Source organism: Megalobrama amblycephala, linkage group LG9, assembly GCF_018812025.1.
Source record: "Megalobrama amblycephala isolate DHTTF-2021 linkage group LG9, ASM1881202v1, whole genome shotgun sequence".
Taxonomy (NCBI): domain Eukaryota; kingdom Metazoa; phylum Chordata; class Actinopteri; order Cypriniformes; family Xenocyprididae; genus Megalobrama; species Megalobrama amblycephala.
In genome coordinates, this window is record NC_063052.1 from 14174390 (window position 1) to 14192624 (window position 18235).

The following is an 18235-nucleotide window of genomic DNA, read 5'->3' on the forward strand; positions in this document are numbered from 1 at the left end:
TATATATATATATATATATATATATATATACAGCAAAATCAACTCTGTGCAGAGTACATATGGTCCCTCTCTAAATAGTGTTAAAATAACACTGAAGCAGAGTCAAATTTAATGAGATATTTAAGCAATTAATTAAGAAAAGACTGCACATTAATGATGAACACCTGCTGTTAACAAGCAGAATCACTGAAGAAATAAGAAAAAAAAACAAGAACTACAAGTGGCTTAAGTCACAGCCTTATTAATTGCTTAATTATCATTAACTTTAACTCTGCTTCAGTGTTACTTTAACACTATTTAGAGAGGGACCATATGTACTCTGAACAGAGTTGATTTAACTCTGGGGATTTTGCTATGTATATATATATATAATATGTAATATTATGTAATATTACCATAATTCCCTGCGTGACGCTTTACATTTGATGTATTTTGAGTTTCTTCCTAGATTTTCTTCTCTTTTTTTCAGTTTTTTAATGTAAATTAGGGTTTTATGTTACATCTAATGTTGTTAAATTAATTTTCATTGCATTTTTTTTATGTCATGTGTGTTACCATGATGGTGTTTAGTGTTTGTGTGAATAACACTGTGTGCCCCTTCTATATATTAGTATAAACCTTCTCAGCTGGTGGAAAAGCTGCTTGTGATGACCTTTGATTCATCATGTTATTCTCATCACCACTGTGTTTGGTGGTTGTCAGTGTGTTATAAAGGTACAAAACAGATATTAGTTCTCCAATAGGTTGCTAAATTAACATTATATCAGTTAATGAAATATGGTATTTTACTGTAAATTTAAGTTAATTTTGTAAAACTTTGCTACCATATTTTCTACGGTAAATTTCTGGCAACCACAGCTGCTGTTTTTTTTACCGTAAATGTTTACAGTGTATGTTGCCATCCATCAATTTTTATGTGCATTTTGGGATATCGCATAAAAAACACTGGATGGAAATGCCAAGATGCGCATAAATTCAAAAAAATGCTCATAAAAAATATATGCTTTCAATTGAGTCGGATAGACTTTTTATCTGATTAGAAAACATGCACAAATCAACACATTTACTGAATAAATTACCTGATGCGCATCAAAAAAGATGTGACTTTGTGATGGGACTGAATAACTGGACCAACCAGCGGACCGATCTCTTTGCATAGCATCTGTAAAGCTGTTTTGGTCATTCTGAAATGCCTGAGCAAAGTCTATCCTCAAAGTTGTTCAGTCCCAGAACTGTCTTACATGACCCCGAAACACGAGGCATCCGCCTCTGAAAGCAAGATAACTGTATAGCATTTTTTTCCCCTATTGCAGCAACTTCCATTTTTCTTAGTTTATCAGGATGTGACGATTTTGTTCTCTTCGACTCACTGGATGGAAACGGAGCTTTATTCGGGAATGTTTTATGCAATATTCCAATTTAAATTCGCAACTTTGGATGGAAACATATCTAATGAGAAAAGAAGGGAGTTGGCAGTTTTTCACCAACAGTCCCTGCAGTTTCTTTCTCCAGGTGATTGTAATGAATCAGTTTGTATGTGGATGCTCCAATTGTTATGTTGTTGCTTGTTCATTTACGGCCTGACAGCAGAAGGCATTAACGAGCAATCGGGCTTCTGGAATGATGCTGCAAACACTGCTGACTTGACAATTCAGACTCTAAAACAAAGTGTTGCCGAAGTTAGATCACATACAGCTGTAGATAACTCTGGCATCAGTGGAAATCATTATTTATAATAGGCTGTATAAATCTTTGAGTTTCACTCTGAGGAAAAAGAAATGAAAGAGGAAATGACTGAGCTTTGAGACAGCTTGTATATATGTACTATTTGCAGACAGCAGCAGCTAAATGAGACAACACAACACACAATGTTCTCTCAACACATGATTAAGAAAAGTCCATCATGAGTTGTCCTAATGATTCAGCGTTTTCAGATGACTATGCTGAGGAGTCCTAAATGTTGAATGAAGATGCCTGAAGATGTACTTTTTTCAAGCCTCTCTAAAAATGGACCGCCAACTTTAACTGCCAAGCAGCAGAGGATAATCTAAAAATAAACTTGACTTGGTTCTGTAGGGGGAGAAAATGTACTCGTCAGCTAATGTATTCATCCAACCATGAACAATCCCCAGACAAAACACTTGGACAAATGTATAGACAGCAATTTAACAGAGCAATAGGAGCCATAATGTGGAGAAGATACTAGCGCAGTACCAGAAGGAAGTGCACCTGAAATCCAACGAATGTCACAAAGCAATCCTTTTTTTTTTTCCAAGTGAAAATCAGTGCTTTTATGAGACCATCATCTACTGAAAAAGACTGGAAGCTCTCCAGTACAAAGCCTCTCTGCACAAAGGCAACACACAATGACGCTTTATAACACAGAGTTGCTTTAACACAAAGCACTGTCTCCATCAAGAGATTAGTTTTCCCTTTGGAACATCTTAATCTCTGGTAATTTGAAATCTTTTCCCCTTTGTAATATCTAAATTTCATTTCAGACCAACGCAGCACTATTTCTTACAATAGGATGATAACATTAATCAAATACAAAAACGCAACATAGGATTCACACACAAATATGTAGGCGCTGAACCTGAAAACATCTTTTGCACTTCTTTTTTACTTTGTTGGTGACCTTGATGGAATAAAATTAGAGCTTTTGCAAACATTTTTGTGTCGACATTTTGCTTTTTTCATTGCATTTTCATTGTTTGGATCTACACACATGGATGGTTGGTTTACATTTTTGTACGGACTGGTGGTTGGCGCTACACTGTTCATCACAATTGTGAAAGTTTTGCCCTCAGAACAAACCCTTACGCTGTGTTAGCTGCCTAAATAGCGTACTAACCATCATACAACCATATAAGTGGATTTGCAATTGATTTCAAGAGGGTTTGACGATTGCATGTTGCTAAGCAAATGGCTTCATGCTCTAATAAACAAACACTAAAATGTTTTAAAATTTAAATATTTTAAAAAATTAAGTGCACTCCTGCAGATAAAGAAATGCTTAAACCAGTCTAAGATTGTTTTAGCTAGTTTAAGATGGCATCCCAGCCTGGTCAAGTTGGTGTTTATCTAGTTTAGCTTGGTAACCAGCTGAAAAGTGCTCTAAAAAGTTATCAGCTTAAATAAATGCATGGTTGCAAGTAAAAAAAAAAAAAAAAAAAAAATTAAGCCTTTTAAGTTACAAACATTATTTTGTTGAGTTCTGTTGACATAATAATGTTGATCATTGCATCAACTTAATATTGTCTAATTTTTAAACTAATTTTTTTGCATTAATTGGCTTCTATTTTTTTTTATTTATTTTTTTTATTATTTATTTTTTTTAATTAGGTTGTAGTAACGTAATGAAATTGCCTTGATAACTTTGGAAATTAGGCAGTGGATTTCAAGTTGCCAGCATGCTTTGCATAGGACTGGATTAGGTGAATAAATGTTGAAATTAAGTGTTATTTTAAGTGGGGTTTTTTTGTGAAGGGAAAGAGATGTTAGTGTTTAATGCTGTTATGTTTGACATTTAAAGAGTTTCTGTAATGTTGAAGTTTTTAAGGTTATCATTGATCTGAAGAGTAAATACATGAAGGTAAACACTATTGATTCTGTAAGCAATGACTGCGCTAATGCCAGTGACAATAATATCTTACTTGTTCATTAAATATACATGTTAAATAACTTAAGTTAGCATGTGCTAGGATAGCTGTTGATTTGAACTGAAATAGATAAGAATAATTGGTTCCAGGTCTACAACTCTGGTAGTTGGAGCAACTTAATTTTTTTGAGCAATCAACTTAAAACATTGTGTTTACGCCGATTTAAGATGGTTTTAGCTAGTTTAAGATGGTGTTTTTCTGGTTTAGCTTGGAAGTCAATACTAAAAAGTTCCCAAAACCCTCTAAAACCAAACAACAGACCAACCTGACCAGGCTAAGAGTCCAGTAAACCAGTTTAGGCTGGTTTAAATATTTTTTATTTTCATCAGAAGGGACTGAACTATTCATTTTTAAGTGATAGATACGTTTTATATATCATTATTTGTCCCGCCTTATTTAATTTATCTTATCTCATTTAATTTATTTCATTGATCTTGTTGCAGTGCATTCTGGGAGTGCTTTCTCAGAAGGACACATGCGATTCTGCCTGAGAATTTGGCTAAAACGAGGTTCCTTAGGAGGCAGCCTACAGTTCAACAGCCCTCACATTGGGAGCGCACCTGTGATGTCTTAAAATGCTGTCTCCGTAGGCAGCTCACTAGGTTTTGGAACAGGGCAATTGTGTATGGAAGACAAACGTCCTCAGGTCTTTCCAACCGTGGCGAAATCCATCATTAGCGCTCATGTCTGCTCTAGCATCTGTCCATCATCCATTGTTACCAGACCTGCCAGAGGTCAGAGGTTGATGCTGTATGCTGCAGGCTGTGTTTTTCTCTCTTGGTATGTGGAGGTGAGACCAACCTAAGATTAGAGCTGGATTTGACAGAGAGGTCATTCTGCAGGAAATCATTTGGAGGAAATGCAGACAAGTGAGCAGAGCTACTGTACATCGGTGGGATTAATAGAAAGGTTCCTCCAACAATAATAGAAATGGTTCATGCAGTCAGGGTGAAGTGCGGGTATCTGAGCAATGATAAAAATAGACTATTATGCAACTTTCTGTCTCCAAGAAACTTAGTTTTATGCAAGAAATCTTGTAGTGCATATATCCAAATCCAAATATTAACCACTCAAACTGCGGTTAAATAAATGCAGCAGAAATTAAAGTAATACTTTACAATAGATCTGGATTGACATTCATTTATACAAATACTTTTATCCATTATTAATAATACATTAACAATAATACATTAACATTATTGTATACAACTTAACTATTAGCATACATAAATTAATCATCACAAGCTCTTTGGAAAAACATGCACTTTTCCAAAATTGTGCAAAAAAGTACCTACACATGCAAATCATTACACTAGCGGCAGTAAAACACCAACTTTGAATTTTGATTCCTTTTCACACAAATTAGGATTACAGAGATTAGTGATTAATAATGACTAATTTGTGTGGTTCCCTGAACAGTGCTTCTGAAATGTTTGACCTATGATAGTGCATGATTAGTAAACAAGTACATTTTGACATTTGCATTACATAACCAGCTCAATATGTATAACTTTTCTGATGTAAACTTGCTCGGTAGCTTACCCGGTAAAGCGCTGCATTTATGATTCGGAGCGCTCACAATAAAAGAGCACAAAGACTTGTATGAGCAAGCTAAAATGCCATGGTTGCTTCAGCAAATGTGTTTTTATCACACTATCGGTTAGGTTTAGAGTAGGGTTTAGTGTAGGCTGTACTTTTTTTTTTAAACACAATAGAGCATTAACCTTTTAGCACCATTCAACGTCTGAACTGCCAGAATACGAACAACAACCAACATAAAAACAGTGTTGTGAAACATGCAAGAAACGTAATATTTTGAATACTAGATAATTTTCACCACAGGCATGCCTGATTTGAAATTAATAAATGCATTAAAATATTACTAATTGTTAGTTTTTTAGTATATCTAATGCATTAAAGGGATTGTTCACCCAAAAATTAATATAATGTCATCATTTACTCTCCCTCATGTCGTTCCAAACTTGTATGAGTTTCTCTCTTCTGTTGAACACAAAAGATATTTTCTATCTATCTATCCATCCTCAGTTTTAAATCTGTAAAAAAGTGCAAAAATCTGAAGTAGCGAATCTTGTTTTCCTTTTTAATGCATCTTGTAATGCAACATCTGGTCGTACTAAACCATCATGCTGCAATATAAACACCAGCAGACAAAGCCCATTATCCCCCCACCTGCATTTGGAGCGGTGTATCACCAGCTCTTATTTGATGCTAAAATCCATTTGCAGGCTCTGAGGCCCGGCGATGACAGACCTCAGTACCGCACCTTCACTGGTCCACGGGTGAGTTCACGCCTATCACGCTTGTCCTTGTGCTCCCCGTGGACTGCGTCGAATGCTGAGCGGGAGATGAAACAGCATTTCCTAAGGGGTAAACACTGGCAGCCCCTCTTAACGCAACAGAGCGTCACGATTGCTCACTTCAAAGAGCCTTCCTTGCTCACTTTTATACCTATTATGACAAAATTCTAACGGGGCTTGAGGTCTAATTGCGAAACTGCTGGCAAGATGAGGATAAGTAGATTACATCAAGGTGTGGAAAAGATAATCTTGCGGAGGTGAATTTGGGTTGTGAGAACATGGAGAATATGATCGGCTTGTAGAATCAGACCTGATTTAATGTTCCTCTGATACTGCACACACATGACTCTAAGAAGAGACGCACCAAACATTTCCAGCTGAAAGAGAGAACAGGCTGAAAGCAAAACTAACCACTGCTTGCATCTCTTGATAGGATGGACATCAAAAACTGCAATCATTATCGTTGCAATTTAAATCCTTACAGTTTAAACATTGTCTTACTAACATATCACAAAATAATAAATAAATAAATAAATTTATATATTTATATAATTTATATATAGTATAATATATATGCAATTAATCACAATTAATCGCATCCAAAATAAAAGTTTATTTACATATTATACAGTTTGTGTGTACTGTATATATTTATTATGTGTATATATTACACACACATGCATGTATATATTTAACAAAAATATATTGCATTATATATATATATATATATATATATATATATATATATATATATATATATATATATATATATATATATATATATATATATATATATATATATATATATATATGTTAAATATATACATGCATATTTGTGTGTATTTATATATAAATATACACAGTACACACATATTATGTGTAAATATTATGTAAACACAAACTTTTATTTTGGATGTGATTAATTGCGATTAATCTTTGCACACACAGTATTTAACAGTTTGAGAAAATTGAAGGAATAAGTGTACTACATTATATTATATCAATATTATTAAAAAATAATAATTTATTATATATTATACTAAAGATATATACTTTATAAAATGATTTATTAATATTCAATTATAATATAAGATACATATTTTATATAGTGATTTATTATTTATTATTATTTATGAGTTTGTTTAGTTTAGGCTAATTTTAAAATTATTATTTTGGTTTTCCAGGAAGTCTTTGTGTCCAGAACTTTTTTTCTTTAATTTAATTTTGGTGCATCACTAATTATAAGTCTTAGATTTGTGCATGTGTGCATGAATATTTGAAAAAGCCTGCTGTTATTTTCTTATACTGAATTATACACAGTTATAATGTCACATCATTGGTGGTTATTCCATTTCTCAACACATCATTCCTACTGTATCCAGTGATTTATCCACCATATAAGCACATGTAGTTGCCTCATATGAGCCATAAACCTTTTACCCCACTGCATTAAAGCAGCAACCCCTTTAAAAACAGGCAAAAAAAAACAAAACAAAGTGGTCCTGATTTAGTGGATAATGATGAAGGCAGTCCCTGTAGCCAGAGCCAAGGGCAATGTGTTGGAGATGAATACACTGAAAGTGTAAAGTCAGGGGAAGGGCGTAAGGGACAAGTGCAGTAGTGAATGATCACAATAGGCCAGTGGCTCGACCACTTCGGCTTTGACTTCGTGCCAGGCTGCTCCCGCTTGATTTATGTTGTTTTCACAGGGTGTTGGGCCATGGAGAGGTAGAAGTGCACTAGCCTGACTGCTTCACTCACAGACATCTGCAAACTTCAATACACATCAAATGTGCTTCAAAATCTAATAGCTGTAATTGCCGTGAGCCCTGATAACATAGAACGCAGGAAAATGGAGCGCAAACAAATTCAAATGCAAGCGACTGTAATGCTAGAAAGGCTAAAAATAAAATAGCGGTGCAAAGTTATTTTAGGACTATGAGAAAAAGCACAGACCTGTGAAAAAAGTCCTCTCTGATTATTTTCTTTTGGATAAAGTCTGGCCTTTTATCTCTTGGATTAAATACTTATTACTTACGCTAAAATATTACTTCAAAGAAGTTCAACCTGGTCTTTCTGCTATATCTGTGCATTGGTGCACAGAAGCAGCACAACAGTGATGATAAATCATTTTAATATGCTGATTTGCTGCTCAAGAAACATTTCTGATTATTATCAAAGCAGCACAACATTGTTGAGCAGCAAATCATCATATCAGAATGATTTCTGAAGGATCATGTGACACTGAAGACTGGAGTAATGATGCTGAAAATTCAGCTTTGATCACAGAAATAACTTAGTTATTTAAAATTTTATACAATTCACAGTAAAATGCACTGTTATGGTCGGACTGAAATGATCAGGAATCCTATTAAACTGAATAATTTTCAGCCAGGTCGTTTTTAATTTTAATAGCTGCTCTTTTTGCTCTAAGAAGTAAGTCTGAGTTCTGAAGGTTACTGAATGTTTTCATACATTGAGCTCTTTTATCTCAAAAGATGAAGGAAAATTTGATTCGCCGTGATATGACCTCTTTAAGGACTTATTTCTACCTGATCCGACCCTCAAAATCACTTTCATTAGTATAACCTAATGTAGTCACAGTAAATAATGTTTTTAGCTTGAATAAAGGCAGCTAATTTATATGTTACTGCATGGAACTTATTTTTAGGTTACCTGGCAGCACATTTGTTACAGTGTATTTCTGAGCAGGAACTTAAGCAGGTGTGGATTGCAGGGTATTCGGCCACCTTATTCCACAACAGATGTTCATGCAATGGACTTCATCATGGTCAACAAGGCATGAAGCCTTTCCACGCTGTTGGGCTAATACTGTTATTAGCTTGTGAAATGGAACTCTAACCGCTGCTGCAAAATGAAAAACAGGGCGAGAGGGAGAGGGAGAGAAAACAGAGAGAGAGAGAGGAAAATACAGCATTTGGACACTCAAAATATGCATATGCATTCACACTTAGAATATGCATAATTGTGTTTAAATTATACCACAAAATGTCAAACCAGGTGACATGCATTTTAAATAAACTAATGTTAAATAGTATAAAATAAAATATAATTAAATTAAATATTAAAACACTTAGTTATTTTATTTTAGCTAGTTTCCACAACAACATTTCTCATTTTCATTTAGTTTAACTTGATATAATAAAAAACAAAAACAAATAAAAATGAATAAAAACTGCAGACATATTTTTAAAACAACTTAAAAATAATAGCAAAATTACTAAAACTTTAACTAAAATAAAATGAAAATGGGGAAAAAAAATAAATAATAATATTTCAAAATATTAATAAAAACAGTCATTCCAGTGTTATTTTAGCATCATACAGATATTGTTTTTATTAATATTTTGAAATATTATTATTATTTTCCCATTTTCATTTTGTTTGAGTAAATAAAAGACTGCGACTGTCAAAATGACAAAAGGCACCATAAAAGTGATGCATACAACTTGTACACTATTCACGGTCTTCTGAAGTCACATGACAGCTTTGTGTGATAAACAGACTGAAATTTAAGTCACTTGTAGTTCTTATGTCACGTTAAGGACAGTTCACGAGAAAAGTCACAATGTCTGATTTGTATGAATTGTATTTTGTCTAAATGATTTGTTCATGATTCAGATTGAACTCAGCTGCACCAGTTAGCAGCTAACAGGAGAAAGGAATATCAGTGGATATTGACTTATATCTTGGTCTGTTTTCATATGATCTCAGAAGATTTGGAATATAGTGCAACATGTCAAATTGACCACATTTATGGTGCTTATTGGCCCGTTTTGAAGCTTGAGCCACAATCCAGAGTGGCTAAAAGTCATACAGATTTGGAGTGATATGAAAAATGAGAGAATTTTCATTTTGGGTGAATTTAATCACCCAATTTTAATCAATTTAATTGTGTGATATTTTTTTTTTTTTTTTGGTGTCCAAATACTAACTATTGAGGCCACTGCATACATTGGCATGAAAAAAGTATGTGAACCACTTGCAGAATCTGTGAAAATATGAATAATTTTAATAAAATAAGTGAGATCATACAAAATGCATGTTATTTTTTATTTAGTACTGTCCTGAGTAAGATATTTTACATAAAAGATGTTTGCGTTTAGTTCATGAGACAAAACAATAGCTGAATTTCTTAAAATAACCCCATTCAAAAGTTTGTGAACCATTGATTCTCAATACTGTGTGTGGTTACCTGATGATCCACGACTGTTTTTGTGTTTTGTGATGGTTGTTCATGAGTCTCTTGTTTGTCCTGAGCAGTTAAACTGAGATTTCAGTTTCAGCTGAGATTTCAGTTTTCAAGCATTTTTACATATTTGAACCCTTTCCAGCAGTGACTGAATGATTTTGAGATCCGTCTTTTCACACTGAGGACAACTGAGGGACTCAAACTCAACTATTAAAAAAGGGTCAAACATTCACTGATGCTCCAGAAGGAAACACGATGAACATTAAGAGCCGGGGGTGAAAACTTTTGAATTCAAATATCAAGGTAAATTGTACTTAATGTTTCTTCCGGGAAACATGCAAGTATCTTCTGTTGCTTCCGAAGGGCAGTACTAAATGAAAAACAACGATATTTAAATATAATAAGAAAAATTGTGACATCTTCATCCTGTTCAAAAGTTTTCACCCCTCGGCTCTTAATGCATCGTGTTTCCTTCTGGAGCATCAGTGAATGTTTGACCCTTTTTTAATAGTTGAGTTTGAGTCCCTCAGTTGTCCTCAGTGTGAAAAGACGGATCTCAAAATCATCCAGCCACTGCTGGAAAGGGTTCAAATATGCAAAAATGCTTGAAAACTGATGAATCTGCAGGAGCTGGAGGATTTTTCTGAAGAACAGAGCTCAGTTTAACTGCTCAGGACAAACAAGAGACTCATGAACAACCATCACAAAACATAAAAACAGTCGTGGATCATCAGATAACCACACACAGTATTAAGAATCAATGGTTCACAAACTTTTGAATGGGGTTATTTTAATAAATTCAGCTATTGTTTTGTCTTGTGAACTAAATGTAAACATCTTTTATGTAAAATATCTTACTCAGGACAGTACTAATTAAAAATAACATGCATTTTGTATGATCTCACTTATTTTATTAAAATTATTCACATTTTCACAGATTCTGCAAGTGGTTCACATATAGTATATATTTGAAGTGAAACGAAGAAGACAGTGTTAAAATGAATCACACACTAACGTACCAGACAAAATACACTTAAACATACACTACCATTCAAAAGTTTGGGGTCAGAAAGGTTTGTTTGTTTGTTTGTGTTTGTTTTTAATGGAATTTATACTTTATTCAGCAAGGATGTGTTAAATTGATCAAAAAGTGACAAATACATTTATATTGTTTTTTTTTTATTTATTTTTTTTAAAGAATCCTGGGAAAAAAAAAAAAATTACACAAAAAAAAACACAGTTTACACAAAAATATGAAGCAGCACAAATGTTTTCAACATTGATAATAATCATAAATGTTTCTTGAGCAGCAAATCATCATATTAGAATGATTTCTGAAGGGTCATGTGACACTGAAGACTGGAGTAATGATGCTGAAAATTCAGATTTAATCACAGGAATAAATTCCAAAAATAAAATGTAAAAAAAAAAAAAAATCACATTGTTACTGTATATTTGTTTTTTTGGATCAAATAATTGCAGCTTTGCAGAGCATAAGAGACCTTGATCAAAAACATTTTAAAAATCTGACCCTAAACTTATACTAGTATATATTTATTAAAACACAGACACACACATATACTGACAATCAATCGATGACTTCTGATTTTTGCAGAATACAGCTGTACATACAAACACTAAAGTCTACGCTGCACTTTGCACATTTACCACAAGATGTCAGTAACTCAAGCTAGACAGTGCAATAGAATGAGACTGAGCCAGAGAAAGAGAGAGAGCCCTCTTTCCCTCTACCTCGGCTTTGCTCTTGGCAGAAAACACTGCACAGCAACAGACCAGACCGCTACTCCTTTACATCCACTAGATAGGGATAAAACGTAGCCTGTCACTCTCTCTCCCTCTCTGGCTATTCAAAACAAGCCACTTGGTATGTGAGACATCTTTCGAGAAGCCACACAAATGACGTGTCACTCTCCTCTCACAGGCCATTGGAATATAATGGAGTGACAGACTGTATTCTAAAGCCTACAGTCGATACTAGTAACCCATGGTTAAATGAATTTCACCCTGCATTCCTAGAAAGTGTAATGAGAGTGACTGAATGAAGGGGAGAGGTTTGTTTGTGGGTTTTACAGCCTCTCACATGATGAACTGAATGGCTGTGGTAAGCATTAGGTCTAAAAGCAGTGCATTTAAAGGGATAGTGCACCAAAATTAACACTCTGGCGTTGGCGTGTTTTGCTGGATTTTCTTCACATAGCACCAAAATTGACTTAAAATACTATAAAAGGGTAAAAGGGATGCATCAATTGAAACTACAGAATGTCTACTATTATTTGTGTGCACTCCCAGTATAAACAAAATGTTGTGCTTTTTGCAAAATAAAGAAAACTATCTGTCGTCTCTCACTGAATGAAGTCCATTCTGATACTCCTCAGAAAATGAACTGTAACTTAGAGAATTCTTATCACACAAACATATGACATATGTCTAAAAAAAACTTTGAAATGTCAGGTTTTAAATAATGTAAGTCAAATTGTACAAAAATATTCTCTGTTTATGTAATCTGTTTGAAAAGAGAGAAATGTCAGTTGTTCGCGAGTCACCCCATTATCCGCCAGGCATGCTGCATGCTTTTATAACCAACTCACAGTCTTCCTGTATTGGCATGCATTCGCATCTCATGCATATGCATGACTAAAAGACACAGGGTTGAATTAAGTTTAAATCTCAGCACCTCTTGATTTTCACATTCCGTCCATGCGTCAGTACAGTGCTCCTGCGCTGACACCTCCATCAGACGCCAAAACAAACGGCAAGTGATTTATGGCGATGGGTAGCTTTGAGTGACAGGACGGGGATGAATAATTGCCAGTGGCTGCTCTCGCTTCCTCTGTCCCATCCCCACTACATGCTGATGACTAATTACATTGCTAGCTCCACAGGCTAAGCGTCTGAAATTACACCTGGCTTCACTCAGGGGGTCTCTTTCTCTCTTTCACAGTCTGACACACATAGTGACACCCAGCGTTACTACATGAACCGCTTGCAGCCCGGCAGCCACATGTATGAGTGCTTCCTGCACAGACGGAGGGGGCGTGAGGAGAAGAAAGAGAAGAAAATATACAGTATCTCAAAGTGAAGGTAAAAGGGAGCACAATGTAATAAGATGAAATAATTACTAATAGATAAAAGACTGTTAGGATATATGACTAGATAACATTATACTGAGAGATCAACAACAACAATATTATTATATTAAAAGCAGTTAATTATTTACAAATATTTTAATAATGATAAATAAATATGTGAAATAAAAAATAAAAATAAAATAAATAAAAAATACAAAAATTTAAAATAAAAAATATTTTTACTATTAAAAAATACAATAAAATATAAATAAATAAAATAAATAAATAAAATAAATATTGTTATCATTATGTTTATTATTATTATTATTATTATTATTATTATTATTACTACATTGGTGTATAATGATTAACTGGTATTAATCCAACATCAACAACAACCGCAATAATAATAATAATAATAATAATAATTATTATTATTATTATTGTAGATGCATTACAACAATAATATTATTATTGTTGTAGATACATTATTATTCACTAATGAAAGTCATATTTAAAAGCTTTAACTAGTGATTAGCATTTTGATTTATCCCAGTGACTCGTATCTTTTCATTCTGCTCACCAAAAAAATCATTGAAATTTGTGCACTGATTAATTCAGTCTGTCTTTTATGTTACAAAACTACACTGGTAAAGGCAACGAGTAATTATCTGAGTATGATGAGCAGTGTTGGGGAAAGTTACTTTTAAAAGGTAATCCATTAAAATATTGTGTTACTCCCTAAAAAGTAACTAATTGTGTTACTAAATTACTTTTTATGAAGAGTAATGTGTTACAGTACTTTTGCATTAGTTTTTATCACCTGGGCTGGGCTTGCGTGTTTGTTTGTTTTTGAATTTTGTACAAAAGTACAAAAAAAGTAAAAAATTTGTATGTAATGTAAAGGCACTTTCACACCAAAAGTGAAATGAATGAGCCTCAGGCTGAAGGAAAAAAAAAAAAAAAAAAACATGATTGTACAGTAGAAAGCGCAGTTCATTCTGGATTGCAGAAGAAAAGGACGAGAATATTTAACACTCTTACTATTGCATAAAAAATAAATAAATAAATAAACAAACACAAATGTGATGTTAATGCCTAATTATCAGTAAATGTCTGCTCACATTTAGTCTAGAACTACAATAACCATCATGTTCACACAGTGCACACAACACCTCTGCACTTAGTCCCGATTTCTCTCAACATGGGAACAGGAAAGCTGTCAGTCAATAAATGGGAAAACAAAGTAACTTGTGTTACTTATTTGAAAAACTAACTCAGATATTTTGTTGTAAATTTAAAAGTAATGCATTAGTTTACTAGTTACTACTAGAAAAAGTAATCTGATTACATATCTCACGTTACATGTAATGCGTTATCATCCCCAACACTGATCACGAGCAAGTCTTTGAATAGTTCATTCAAAAGATTCGCTAAGAGCCATTTATGACAAAAACACCACAACAGCACTCATTTACAAATTTAAAGCTAAATGATCCCAATTACTTGACTGATCATTGTAGCACGTGTCATTAAAACTGCAAAGATCACCAAAGAGGTGATGTCAAAGTCTCTCTTATTTGTTTTCATTATATTTGATTAAATACAATGTATATGAGCTACTCTGACCACTCGGTTATTGAAAAATAACATATCAGTGAACCATTATATATAAGACACGAGTGATATTTTAAAAACAGAATACCAGATGTTTGTGCAATTACAGTTTGAGAAGGGACGCTTAACTGCCTGCCAACCAAACGGTCATTTAACCTATTTAGAATTTGTTTTGATATATCTGCGCAAAGCTGTAAATGATTCAGACAGATCTGTACATATTTAAAGATTAATTACTGAAATCTTCAGATGTCAGACTCAGTCCCTGGCATTGTTAGTCTATAATTAATTTAAACGGCACTCTTTTTAGAACCCCAGCCAGGTCACATTAATAATAATTACTGATGTAAAATAAGGACAGAAGACATCTATCACCCATCAAGATCTGAGACTCCATCGCCCACACAGGTTTCACAGGCAAGAAAGAAAGAACGAGCAAACAAACGAATAAACAAATGCACCAGCTGCGCAAAAAACAGTGACATGACAATTACATTTTATATAGGTCAATACACCCTCAGTGTGCTCGGATAGGGGTCATTAAAATGTCTAAATGAATACGAATAATTAAATATAGGTATTTAGGACATATATATGGCCATATATAAAGATATATTAAACATAATTGGCTGTTAGACACAACAATGTAATTGTGGTGGACCTCTAAGGACGATGGTAGTAGAAGATGTAATAAAAGAGCAGTATATATCTCCTTTCAACCAGACAAGAGAGAGAGAGAGAGAGAGAGAGAGAGAGAGAGCTCAATCCCTAATTGCAGTGCATAATTTAAAACGGCTGAATAGCAACATGCAATTTGTCTGAGATGCCAGCAAACATGGCAATGCAAGACACAAATGTAGTGCCTGCAGAATCCTGCATTATTTACTTCTTGAACTGTTTAATTAAGCTCTGTCATTATTCCTCCTTCTTCATCTCCACACCTACCCTTCTAATATCTCCTCCCTGCAGGACAGCAAGAGAGCAATGAGAGGAAGAGTGAGAGGAGGAGAAGTAAATGAGAGGCTACAAGAGCAAAATGCCTCCTTGGGCAACACATCACTTGTTTTCTTTTCATGTTGTCCTTTTTTAACTTCCTGTTTGGAGAGGAGGTGACTCTGAACAGTTGTTTGTGGTTTTGGAAGAAAAAGTACATTATAAAAAAAGGTTCATGTATGGCATATATTTACAGATTGCCATGGAAACGAGGGACCGGACTGCATTATGTCGACTGGTTAACAGCTGGGATCTGTTCAGATATCGATCCATTCCGCAAATGGGACCCCAAATCCCAGAGAGTCCCTTCACACCACCTTTACTTCATTGCCTAATGCATAATATGCACGTATGCATGTCTAAAGACACAAACACACACAAATCTGCCACGCTGCAGGACTATTAACTAAATAGTAAAGACAAAAATGGTGATAAACTAGGTATAAGATGAGATAAATCATATAGATTTTAACCAAAAATCTGGTGATTAAGAGAGAAAAATTCATGAACTTCTGTATACCTTACTAACATGTTTACTACACATAATACAAGATTTATGTCCCATTTTAACTTTCTTGTCTGCTCTCCAGTTATGGAAGCTTGTTCCCTCCACTAAATAAAAAATAAAAAGGGTAATTGTGTCTTTTTATCTCACAATTCGGACTTTATAACTTACAATTCTGACTTTATATTATGCAATTCTGACTTTATATTATGCAATTCTGGACTTTATCACACAATTACGACTTTATATCACGCAATTCTGTCTTTATATCTCACAATTCTGACTTTATATCATGCAATTCTGACTTTATATCATGCAATTCTGGCTTTATATCACACAATATCACACTTATATATCAGTTCTGACTTTATAATGACTTTATATCACAATTGACTTTATATCATGCAATTCTGACTTTGTCACGCAATTGTGAGTTTATATCACACATTTCTGACTTTATAACTCGCAAATCTGACTTTATATCACACAATTGCGACTTTATATCACGTAATTCTGACTTTATATCACGCAATTCTGACTTTATATCATGCAATTCTGACTTTATATCATGCTGACTTTATATCATTCTGGACTTTATATCACGCAATTCTGTCTTTATATCTCACAATTCTCACTTTATATCATGCAATTCTGACTTTGTCATGCAATTGTGAGTTTATATCACACAATTGCGACTTTATATCATGCAATTCTGACTTTATAACTAGCAAATCTGACTTTATATCACACAATTGCGACTTTATATCATGCAATTCTGACTTTATAACTCGCAATTGCAAGTTTATATCACACAATTCTGACTCAATTCTGACAAAAACAGCACAGACATGCAAATAAATGACCTGCAATTCAACCGAGGCAGTCATTTACCATTTATGCATGTTCACACTGGTGTTGTGAACTTATAAACTGGTGGAGTTGTTTTAGTAGAATACATAGTTATTGTGTTTGCAGAGAATGTCTGTTAAATCCATTCAAAGCCCTACAAATCTGTGTTCTTAAATTAAAGGTTTAACCGTAAGGTTTTATGTATATAAGCTTTTATGCATGTAACTTTATATAGCCTGAGAGTCGATTGTAAAGATAGAGGAGTCCATGAAACAATGGCCAAGTTAGAAAATAGTGCTTAATTTTTTTTTATTTTTTTTTTAGTAATTATCCAGGGAGCGTTCTTGGCAGCACTTTCATTTGGCATCACAATCAAGTTGCTTACAGGCACACCGTAAATCATACTCAGCAAAGTGTTTCCCCCATCCTCCCATGATAAGATATGCACAGTTTTCTGTATTTTATTCTCACATTAACTTCTGATACAGTAATGATGCAGCTGTATGCTTCATGAAAATCAGTCATTATAAACAGCACCCACCTCGTCCTGAAGTTAGCTGGATGCGGGTGTCCATCGTAGAGGGATAAAAAGTCATAGTCCTCCTCCACCGCGAATGACTGAAAGACTATTTGAATTCGGTTGCCCTCCTCCGCTACAATAACCCATGTACAGTTTGCCCCGTTCTGATATCCGTATGGAAAACCAGGGCTTTCAATGGTCCCATTCCTTCCTTTTAATGTTCCACCACATGTATATATGAAACCTGTAAAGAAAAAAAGAGAGGCGTGTTTACTAGAGTCAGCAGTATGACACAATTATGACGTTTCACTTAAATTATAATTCACAGAAAATGTTCAGTTTGAAAATGTTTGAGGGTGAGAAAATTTAGTTTTATTCTATTTTAACCAACAATCCCCTCCTTTGTTATGGGATGTGCTTTTAATTGTTTGATATATATATATTCCCAAAATGGAAAAACACCTTTGTG

At 34.0% G+C, this 18235-nt stretch overlaps 1 protein-coding gene across 1 annotated transcript in view; it reads right to left on the reverse strand.

Annotated features, from left to right (window-relative positions):
• The window catches only part of csmd3b (CUB and Sushi multiple domains 3b), a 521564-nt gene that overhangs the window by 435776 nt on the left and 67553 nt on the right, over nt 1-18235 (reverse strand). The window contains 1 exon segment of the mRNA XM_048201776.1: nt 17788-18010. Within this exon segment, the coding sequence (XP_048057733.1) occupies nt 17788-18010 (223 nt within the window).